The sequence below is a fragment of the Hippocampus comes genome, unplaced genomic scaffold (assembly GCF_001891065.2).
Source record: "Hippocampus comes isolate QL1 unplaced genomic scaffold, H_comes_QL1_v1.1 scaffold428, whole genome shotgun sequence".
Lineage (NCBI taxonomy): Eukaryota > Metazoa > Chordata > Actinopteri > Syngnathiformes > Syngnathidae > Hippocampus > Hippocampus comes.
In genome coordinates this window covers 98,524-110,295 of record NW_017806065.1, presented here as the reverse complement: position 1 = coordinate 110,295, position 11,772 = coordinate 98,524, and the positions used below count along the sequence as shown (strand labels likewise).

The window sequence follows — 11,772 nt, the reverse complement described above, 5'->3', positions numbered from 1 at the left end:
TGGTGCCGGTGAGTGTCAGTATGTGGATGAGTGGTTGGTGGGAGAGGGTGGTGGGAGGGGCGGGGGGGGGGTGTCTTTGTATATGTGCCAAACCAGTCCAGCTGGCATCAGCGGTAGCTGAAGCTGAGGCCCCTGGATTAGTCACATACACACCAGCACACATGCGCACACACACAGACCCACACACACACACACACACACACACACACACACTGCCAACCACATTGCCACTTTCTACGCCTCTAATTATCAACCTCTTCTGCATCGACTACCATGTTGGTGTGTATTCAGCCCCATCTATACATGCCCGATTCAAACCCTTCACCGTGTACACGCTTCATTTTCCTCCACACACGCTCACTATAAAGCCCCTTCATTTCATCGCGTATGGCTGCACCAACCACAGAATGTAATTACACACTAGCAGTGGTTTGATATTTAGACTGGCTGAAGATTTAAGGCTTTATCCAAAAAGGTTTGCGTGGTAAAAATAGGCTTAAAGTGGTCCCACAGTTCCGAGGAGAGCAGGACCGCCTGTTCAGAAGCTTGAGGGGGGAAAATAGCTTTTTTTTTTGTCTCTTTTCTTTTTTTGTCAAAACACTGCGGTGGGCTGTACATGTTCTCAGTTTATCAGACGCCTCCGTTTGCCCAGACACATGGTCAAATTGTCTATAAAAAAAATGGCGGTCGGTTACCTGCCAATGGTGTGCCTCACTGTCACGTGTGATCACTGCTTTGCCTGCGTTTGACGAGTCAAGGGAGAGCTGCTTGTCATTTTTTATGGCAACAAAATGATCAGAAGTGGGAGGTCAAAGCTTTTGCTTCCGCAGGAATATACAAATAAATTACCCATTGTGACTGCTGAAATACAAATGCTATATAATAATAATAATCATAATTGCTTTTGACTGATTTTACCCTTTTGGTCAAATTAAAATCATATTTTGTAAGATAACACATTGAACAAAGGAATAATCTATGAATCCATTTTTTTTTTTTTTTACCTTAATGCAAAAAACGTTCCTTAAAAACGTGCACACTGAAAATACACTTGCAACTAAAGATGATGTTGTTTCCCCTAAATGATACACAAAATGTCTAACTTTACACTCTTTTTTTTTTCCTTCTGTCTGCAGGTAAAACAGAGAGGAGTTCATATTCATATGGCAGAGAATCAAACCCGCACTGCCACCAGGTCAGTGGTTCATGCAATGTCAATTTCGCAGTAACGGAAAGCAAAAATTTGTATTTTATTCACGATGAAGTCGCACACATTGTATATGCCGTTGTTTTTAATTGATGTCGCTGTCATCACACTTGCCAATGTAGTTTAACGTCTCAAGCTAACATATCAAGCGCTATTTAGGAAAAGAAAATGACGCACACAAACAGAAGTGATTCACGGAAAAGTACAAACAAAATCAGTTCTTACAAGCAGATTTCACTTCTCAGAATGTATGAAATTATTAACTTCACCTCAACTCAAGAGTATTTATTTGTTATTTCTTTTTTCCTCATAGAACCAAATGCAGAGAGCCGTGTCGTTTTTATGGTTGTTGACGACATAGACGGCAAATGTTTTCACTCCTGACGTCATGGAAATGCCATCAATTGTAATGTTGGGGTCATGTTGTTTTCAAAGGAGCGTTTTGTGATGCCACGCGCAGTGAAGACTTTTATACCATTGGAAAAAAAAAATAATAACAATCTACTACGTAACACCATTAGAAAATCCAAATTAATAATTCAGATGATATACAGATGCTAGTTTGATGCGACGCAGGTTCCATCCTCGTCGGTTGCCTGAGAGCCATGTTATGGCTTTAATCAATTAAAGCTTATCAAAGGGATGTATGTCCTTGTGAAAGTCAGTGGCATGAAAAGATGTTCGAAAGCGTAATGAATATGTATTATATCCCCCTTTTCAGCACCGGTTTGTGCTTTGAATGAAGCTTCATTGATCCCTGAGGGACATTAGATGGTTTTATTTAACCGCTCAGTCACTGAGAGATACAGATGTCTCGTCGCCACGACACCTTTCCATTGCAATGGAGCGTTTTATACTCCAAAGTACAAGAGTACTCTAGCCCATAGCGGGGCTTTTTACAGCCCGCGGGCCAAATGCGGCCCGTGGGCCGGCTCTTATTGGCCCGTGAAGAGTTGCGAGCGAAGCCCGGGAAGCAGCGACCAGGACCAGCTTTGTGATAGATAAGAACTGTAAACCATTTTCGGACGGTGCCTAATTTAAGGGGTGCCGCTATACGCAAACTAAACCATAGCAACCGTTGTCGCATGTTTCAAAGCAAAACAAAAAAAAAAAGAATAATAATAATATTCCAACCATCCAACATTTTTGAGGGTAGTCAAGATGAATTGCTGTGATTTCATTTTTCTCATAAAAACCCGTGCCACATTTTCCGGTTGGTTTCATGATAATAGTTCATGTTTTCACATCAGTTTTTATGAAGACAAAGTTGTAAAAGTCGAAAAATTATTGAGACCAGAAGTGGCTTTGAATTGAAAGTTGGTGGTGGTGGTTGACATGCTGCTTCTCTACTCTTGACAGGTAACTTGACTCTTGTCATGCGCACGTGCATTGATGAGATTATATATTACATTAATATTCATGAACCTAATCAGGATTGTTTACGTTTGAATCGCAATTCAGCCAAGAATCCTTTTTTTTTTGTTGTTCTTTATTCCTCCCATTGCCAAATTCCCTATTGTGAACTTTGAAGCTTTCGTATGGGCTGATGTCAGGGTATTAAAAAAAAAAAAAAAAAAATCTTGCTGCCTTTGGTATGAGCTTTTCCTTTGTGTTACGAGGACGCAGAATGGCCTCGACAGAGCTCCGGAAAATAGACCAGGAACAAGCTTTGTGTCAAGTTTTTATTCTGCCGTCGTTTTCGCATCTGACAAGTACATTCGACGGAATGTCGTAAAATGTTAACTTGGCTGGATTGAATTTTTGGTCTTTGTTCTTATTGTGTCTCTTTATTTACTTTTCTGTGATGCCAAACGATCGTTTCCATGAGATAGCTCGAAACTCGTCGATGGATAGATTATCATCAATACATCCGTTGGTCCGCCCATCCGAGCACTCGGAGAGCGCCCGCCCGTATTCCGCCGTCCCCCCCTCCCGCCCGCCATCCCTCCAACCTAATCGTCCATGAATTCCTCCTCCCTTTATGATCGATTCTCCTATGCAGCTGTGGTCTCGATGTGGGGTTACAACAAATGGTAAAGGACAAAAAAAATCTGAACCAAATCAAATATGACTGCATCGCTGGCCATTTTCCCGCCGAGTGGCAGTCAAATGAGCCTGCCGCACAGTCTGAATGGCTCTTGATGGAAATTGTTTGGAAATGGCAGATAATTTTACATGCTGGGCTGAAGTCCAAAATCCTTTGGCTTCATCCTTGGCTGTTAGTGAAAATTCTGTCCTCGTAATAAAGGGAAGGAAAAAAAAAAAAAGAAAACAGTAAAATAACATTTAGAGGAGAAGATGAGCTCACATGGTGACAGCTGGCAGATTCAAATGACTTCAGTTTAATCGGCAGTCAAATAGATTTGTACTGTTTGAGTTTTGGGTTAATTTAGCTTTTAGTTTCGCACTTGGCTCCGGTGTTTGTCAAAGATTGTGAAAGTTTTTTTTTTTTTTTTTGCATTTAAAGGGGTCTTAGATAGGGGATGGGGGGGGTCTTAGATACTGCAGCACGACAGGTAGGGAAATGTGTATATTGTCTATATTGTTGGAATTATTATGGGCAGCGGCAATATTAGTGGTGAAGGTCGCTCGCAGCACGGGGGGGGGGGCTCTCTGCGACAAATGCGTGCGTGCCCGGTCAACAGCCAATCGCAGGGCACATGCAAACCACCATTGACCATTTCAGAGCCACGTGGATGGAGAATGTAGAGCATGCGATTGCTCTCTCACACGTTTGTGCATGTGAACTTTACACGGGAAGGCCTCAGCCGAGGATCAAACTTGGGACCGCTTGACTGGAAGACATCCGTGCTAACGGCTGCGCCACAATTGGATTCAATGCATTCTAATCAGCTTTTCAACATTCCATTAACTGCGGTTTGTGGCCAACGAGGTGGCATTTGTGGTTACGGTGTCGTTGCCCTGAGTCTGGTGAGGTCTTGGTTTCTGTTGGTTTGAATTTTGACGGCGTGCCTCTGGGTTTGAATTCCTCAGGAAGGTGTGTGTGTGTGTGTGTGTGTGTGTGTGTGTGTGTGTGTGTGTGTGTGTGTGTGTGTGTGTGTGTATCAGCTGGAGCAAAGCTGGCATAGGTGTGGCAGTGCCTCGCCAGCATTTCCTTGTAATTAATGGTGTTCTCTCTCTCTCTGATTTGGACCGGAATTGATGACACCCGAATGACTTTTGTAGTCACATAAAAAGTGAGAGTGACGGGCAAAATACAAATTGACAAGAATACCAAAGTGCACAGCACACGATGCATGTGTTCTCAAGCCAAAATAAAAATGTTTTCTTGTCGCTAATTGTCCACATCATCATGACAGCAACAGTATCTTTTGGCCGAAAGATAAATCTGTGTCAAAAGACAAGTTTGAGGTGATTTTTTTATTTTGTGAAAAAAATTCCAAAATATTGCAAAATGAGAAATACACTTGGATGCTGCTTCAGAAATTCACCAAAATTTCTTGTGGGCCACCATTCAATAGGATAGTTTAAACTCCATTTGACGCCGCGTATCTTCCAGCTAAACGTTGGTCGACAGTGAAATTCGTCAGTTTAAGAGTTGCCAAAACAAAACAGACTTCCAGATACTTTCCTGTTGCAAGATTCTATTCAACGAAGCAAACCCAACACCCACGATGCGGCTGAACAAGTATCCTCACTGCTTCGGCAAAACAACACGCCTAATCGCTGAAGGTCAGATGGACACAACTCTGCCAGTGGCGTTTCGCCGTATGTCTTGGTGTGTGTGTGTGTAGAGACGCTCCTCTGCGTCCCTCTCATTGCGTCTGTCTGTGCCGTTCTTCCCCACACTCTGCGGTGATCTATCTTAGTTCGTTTCTTCTTTGTGAGCAGCTGGCCACGGAAAGCCCAGTCAGCTCTGCGAGAAACGGTCCCCGCCGTTGTGGGTGTGGGTGTCATATGTCACGTGCATGCACGTCCCAAATCTCAGCTAAACATTTTGGAGCACTCCATGACGACATTTACATATCCAAACGAATCGGGTTACTTTTGTGAAGTGCACTGGCTTCAATTTGACCTTTAGCCAAACGCGCGCACTTCCGCTGCTCGAGGTAGCATTGATGCCCCTTTACAGCGAGTTCAGCGATTCAAATAAAACGGAATGGCCGCTCGCCTCACCTCGACGCCCTCGCACCTAGCGCCGCCTCCGGTCTTCATGAGAATGAAAGCCACACAATAGAAGGGGGGCAGGAAGCAGGGGCTCACGTACACAGTTTAGCTAACATGACGGGCAGTGCGGCGCTACGTTTTTGTAGCTCGTGAGGAGCCGCGCAAGGAAAAGGATAACTTTTATTCGGAATGTCAAGGGTGCTGTGTGATGATGTGTCATAACTTGAACTGACTTGGCTTCCCCTGAGCTCTTGCCTCTGACCATCACCGGTCGGGACCCCCACAGTGACATCACCGCAGAGTGAGTACAGTAGATCGCGAGCAGGGACACGGAGACAAGCAGGTAAAGAGAGACAGTCAGACAGACAGATGGGTATTTTGTCTCTCCTCCAGCTCGTCTAGTTGCCAGGACGACCGTCTGGCCTGGCTCAGTGCTCAAGTACAAGAGGAGAAAGCAAGCAAGGAAAGAAAGAAAAGCGCCGCAATCAATGAGACTCTTTTTGTTTTAGTGGGAACCCCCTTTTCACCCCCAGATGACGCGCGGTCTCACGGCGCAAGATGACGGAGATGCTGTGTGTGTGCGTGTGAGTGTGTGTTGGTCGTGCCTTTGTGTCTGACTCCTGCTTGTGTGTGAGGCTGACTTTATTTAAGACAAGGACCCTTTTGTTTTAAGGAGGAGAAAGGCACCGAGGCCGAGGCTGGCCCTGTAATTGGCCTACTTAGACCCTGTTTAGCATGAGAAAAGCTCACCAGTGCCAAGCCAACTCTTGTTTTCAGCACAGAGAGGACCGATATGCTGATCAGAATTCAGATTAGTCTGAAAAACATCCCCTGCCACCTCACCAATACAGTCCTCCACCCTCTGCTTGAGAAACACTGCACGCTAATTACCTGACGACAAAGCTGGGGGAGGAAAAAAAAAAAATCTATGCTTTAACGGAGTAGTGGAAGAGTCTATTTACAGAAGAAGGGAGGGGGGTTCGTTCTTTTTCACCTCTTTCGTCCTCAATAATTTTTTATGTCTCCCTTCAAAAAAAAAAAAAGTTTCCATCCATCTTTCCCTTTTTTGTTTTGTCTTTTATTTGTGCCTTCGCTCCTCCGCTGATCAGCCCAGCCGGCACTTGTTGCCGCAGAATGATTGAACTCAATTAGAGCGACAATGTGAGAGCTGTTTGGAAGTTGGGAAACCGGGTCACAGTTAGAGGAGGCAAGAGGCAGCACGGAGGAGAAGTTTGAATCCGAGTCTGCACTGAGCAGCCTGATGTTGCATTCACGGAGGTACTGTAAATAGCTTGGCGTTGTGTTTTCCCTTGTCGTTATCCAGCTTCTTTATCTGTCTTTCCAGCTGCATATCTGCTACTTTTTTTGGATTCAAATTTTCAATTCCGACTAAAAATATTCATTCTTATTAGTATTAGTTGAAGTACTGTAGTAGTAGTAGTAGTAGTAGTACTTGTTGTCATTGTTGTATTTGTTATAGAAGTACTTTTTTTTTCTTTTTTTTTGTTTTACGGTTGGTTCTATTTCCAAAGTGGAGATTACAGGGAAGACTTTGTTCCATTTATTCTGCGGCTTGATGATTTTAGTTTTATCGCCTGAGAGGACGCATCTGTCGAAGGAACGATATCAGCATTGGCAAAAGTGGGTTGGGGCTTTGATTCCTTCCTTGCTCAAGGGAACTTGAAAAGTCTTAGAGGTCAAGATTAGGATCTCTCTAGCAACCGGTCCAATTATAGATGCACCCCGCTTAGAACTTCCAAGCTCCAACCTCAACGTGTTCTCGCTGAATCCACAGCCTTAAAAAGATTTTTTTTTTTAAATTGCCAAATACCTTCAAAGAGAGAGAGAGAGAGAGAGAGAGAGAGAGAGAGAGAGAGAGAGAGCGTCCACTCCAAAAAAGAGTGTTGGCAACTTGGATCACATGTACAGATCAACACAATTGATCTATTTATTGAATGCACATTTTAACTTGAGCACCACTTTCGCCTTGTGATGTCAGACTTGTTTTTCTGCCAGCTCCGGTCAACTTTTCCTCGTCCGAGCGCCAAAATCTCCCATTTTCTCCATATTCTGGTGTGCTGTCTGAATATGTGGCTTGTGAGATTCCGATGCCTTTGCATTGATATTGGAATCAGCAATTTATTCATACCATTGAGGACCATCGCACAGAGCACTTCCCCAAATAACTCGATGCACCTGATCAATTCAATTTTGAGAGAGATACACGGTGACATTTTTCTTTTGCTTGAAGTGTGCTGTGTGTTGTTTTTTTTTTACTACAGACAAAATGGTTGGATTAACGCCCCCTCTCTTTGTGTCCCACTCTATGTTTGGAGCAGTCATTATTGGGCGGTGAGATGGCATTGGGGAGTCCCGGCGCCACTTCGCCCACCAAGCCGCCCGGTCAGTACTACCAGCATTACGGCAGCAACCCCCGCAGGAGACTACTGCATATGGACTCCATGGGTAAGGCGCCCGCCGCTTTGGATCGAGGAGCGTTGTCAAGGCAATCCTTACAAATAATCTGCCTTTTGTCGATGTGAAACGTCAACAACATATAGATTGTGTGGCATAAATCCGATCACTGTGGGTTACCTTCAGATGTTCATACCTTGTGTTCTGATTAATGAAATGCTTAAGACAGATTTTTTTTTTTTTCATGGTTTTGAGGTTATGCAATATCTGGTCCATACCATTGCAAGAATAAATACTTGGTGTATAGATAACTATTTGCCACCCCCCCTGTCTTTTCAATGAAACATGACTTTTTTTCCTAATCGATAAAACAGATGTGGAGCAAAAAAAACAAAAAACTAATACACAAATAGTCAAGAGTCCACTTCAATTGCAATATTTGAATATTTCTGCCTTCAAGTGTTTTTGAACCGTCGTAATTGAGCAAGCTGTGTCCTCTTTCTACCTTAAACATAATCACGACAAATGAAGTGGCGTTTCTGGGAATATGTAATGAACGTGTCATCAAATTCCTACTCGACATCACACAACGCTGCAGTAGTTTATGTCACCATTCAAGAATAATGACAATCATTATTTCCTTTTTATTTGAATTTTTTATTTTTTTTTGACTTGATTTCATTCACTCCAAATGTCCTGAATAATAAAAAAATAAATTAAATCAATCAACTCACTCCAACTGCTCACTCCAGTAAGAGCAGCTTGGAATGCAAAACTCCAAATGTTTTCAACCACGCAACTCCTGTAAAAATCCAGTGTGGATTACCTGTTAAATGTGCATGGCCAAAATTTCGGAATTTGTCTTTTATTTATTGATGTAGTATTTCCTTTATCGATTGAAAGCTGTTGATATGACGTGCGTGTGGCCTGCGGCGCCCCGTGTCTGGTTCGAGGTGTGTTCGGAAGAAAGGAAAACATTCAGGACAATAATGCTGAAGTGTAGCCTTGGTCGTGTTTGCCTTGATAGGACACGGGCAACACACCCATGCGCCGCGCGCGCACGCACACACACACAAACGATGCTGGGCCAATTTCCAAAAAAACATTCTTTCATTTTTCCATCAAAGTCTCCCCTCCCCAGTTAATGGACTGCTCCTTTGCTCCCTTTGAAAGACTAGAAGACACAGTCCGAATACAAAACAAAATAAATATAACCTCTTTTCTTTTATCAAAGCAAATCGACAGAGAAAACTAGCCTTTTTTTTTTTTTTTGAAGCAAATTCCCCCCCGACACCCCTGCCATCTTATTTTTGTTCCTAGTGTTTGCAGTCTTTGTAAATACATTGACAGGCAGTTTTTACAAGTCTCTCCTCTTTGCCAGATTGATTCAATCAAAACGAGAGACTGGCAAGTTCAACTCTCCTTTCATTCATAAAGCTTTTTTTTTTTCTTTCTTTCAGAAATCCACCCCAAAAAAGTCCGCAAGGTCCCGCCGGGCTTGCCATCCTCAGTAAGTGATAACAATCCTCAGTCAAATTGCTACTTTCAGGTTGCGTTATGAGCAAAGTCGCCTGCTGATGCTGCGGTTGCTAATCGCGGGGCTGCTTTTGCCAGAGAGTGCAGCAGAGGCCTGTTTTGACGGATTGACAGGGGCAAGGCTGCTTATAATTGTGTGGCTTCTCAAAAAAACGACATGTATATCCCCCAAAAACACACATTCGGTTGCACAAAACCAGAATCGGTAAATCACGGCACATCAAGTTACACGCTCATCTTACAGCAAAAATAACAAACTGCATCCTGCTGTTGTATCTTTGTTCTTCAAGTTCAGTTATTATGAGCAATGAATGTAATCTTCTGATAAAATATGGATATGTGTCCACGAAAGAGTAAGCTATGACTTTGAGATTGAATTGAGAGGAAATATAGAGTAGCTTATATTGGATTTTTGGTGGGGTTTTTTTTTGGTTTTGGCTTTTGGGCTATTAATAACAAACTGCATCCTGCTGTTGTATCTTTGTTGTACGCGTTCAGTTATTATGAGCAATGAATATAACCTTCTGATAAAATATGGATATGTGTCCACGAATGAGTAAGGTATGACTTTGAGATTGAATTGAGAGGAAATGTAGAGTAGCTTATATTGGATTTTTGGTGGGTTTTTTTGGTTTTGGCTTTCGGGCTATTGGTCGTACAATTTCCTTGCTTTTCTTTGATTTGTTCCACGAGTACTCATGTTCTGATAATCTTGTCATCTTGACAAGAAGATACAAATAGGCAAGTAAAACATTAATCCTGACTGTTTTTTTTTTGTTGTTTTTTTGGGGGGAGAATATCTGATCAAAGGGAATCGCTAAAAAAAAAATGAATGAAATGAACTAAAGGCAGCAGCTGCTGCAAGTTTTTTGTTTTTCTGTCGAGAGAGATTTTTGTTGTTTCTCATTGAAAAGGCAGGCACCTACCTTTATTTGGTCGGGTGACGCTTTTTTAACGTCATCATTTTTGCCTGTCGAGATTTGTTTGGTCTGTTTTCTCCATCCATCTCACTGGTGGAGTTATTTTTATTCTTCAACGCCTGACCTCATTAATCATCACTTAACGAGTGCTGAATGCGCGCGGTGTCAGCTGCCTATTTGGCTCAGCGGGAGTCCGGCTTTTCTGTGACCTCGGCCTGCTTTGTCCCTGCTTCCTCCGCTCTTTCCTCTCTCGGCCTACATCATCCGTGTGTGTGTGTGTGTGTGTGTGTGTGTGTGGGTGTGCGTGTGAAAGCGAAGAGGAAGCACAAATTGTTTCACAGATTGATGTTTTTGGGGGCTTTTGTGTAAGGGGAAGCACACTGTTTGTTTGTTCTGTAATGTGATGAGGTTTCATACAAAACGGTTCTAACCTTGACTGGACAACAGCAATATTCAGGGAAATTGTTGTTCCTGTTCGTGGAAAAAAAAAAAAAAAAAAAAAAAAAGAATTTAAGGAAGAGCTTCTGTCTCATCTCTTCACCGTGTCATCAGTGCACTGAGCCTGTGGGGGGTAGTGGGGGGGGAATTGATATTTCAGCCAAGGTTTTAACTGCGACCTTGTCGCTTCATCTCTGTCTCTTTGGAAGTAACACCTTGTTTTCAAAATCCTCATAGAATTTTTTTTCATGATCATATCTTGACAGATAAAGCAGTTGTAATGCTAACATGTACAAATGATTTTTTTTTCCCCCCAAGAAACATGTTTATGGAAAGCAGCCATGCCATAATGCGGAATGTTTTCTGAATTTTATTTATTTATTTATTTATTTATTATGGTTGGAATTGGCCTAGACTTAATAGAAATCTTTCAAAAAAAAACTCGATGACAGTTTTAGCGTCAGAAAGGGAAAAAAAGAAAAAAGTTCTTTCGGTTTGGAAATATGTCACATTTCATACGCCACCCCTCTCCCAAGAGAAACTGTGCACGCTGCTGCCAGTAAAAAGCCATGTGGGTTGTGTGGGCAATGGAGGTTGCCTTTTGAATTTTAATTTGGCTCTTCTATTTCTTCCACTTCTTCTCCCCACGCTTCGCATTTATGTTTGTTTGTCAAATTTGGTTTGCTGAGTCAATGATATACTCGGAGAAACAATTAAGTCACACGCGAGAGGAGAGCGTGGGATGTCTTTGTAATCAAAAGGAAATTAGGCTAACATTAGTTGGTTGTATAATTCTCTCACCGCGCTCCTCCGATGGTGATCCGTTTCAGAGGCTTGAAAGTGACAAGTGACAAAACAAATAGTGCACGTCAAGATTAACATGCAAAATGGCCGGCAAATATTCATGACAGTAACGGCGACAAAGGAAACAGAAAGCAATTAGCATCTACATTATATGCCACTGTCATTGACTTAATTATATATTTTATTGGCTCAATCCTTCACATATTATTATTATTATTATTATTATTATTATTATATTTACCACAAGCTCTCTCTCTCACACACACACACACACACACACACACACACACACACACACACACACACTTGGTATAACACACACAT

General features: G+C 42.4%; 1 protein-coding gene across 4 annotated transcripts in view; it reads left to right on the top strand.

Annotated features, from left to right (window-relative positions):
• The window catches only part of tcf4 (transcription factor 4), a 144,430-nt gene that overhangs the window by 72,034 nt on the left and 60,624 nt on the right, over nt 1–11,772 (top strand). For 3 of the 4 annotated variants that reach the window (XM_019893444.1, XM_019893443.1, XM_019893445.1), the window contains 3 exons: nt 1,137–1,195; nt 7,675–7,801; nt 9,211–9,260. In XM_019893444.1, coding sequence (XP_019749003.1) covers nt 1,137–1,195; nt 7,675–7,801; nt 9,211–9,260 — 236 coding nt within the window. Of the gene's footprint in view, nt 1–1,136; nt 1,196–5,990; nt 6,614–7,674; nt 7,802–9,210; nt 9,261–11,772 lie in introns of those variants that run through there. The other variant, XM_019893446.1, reaches the window with a different exon arrangement.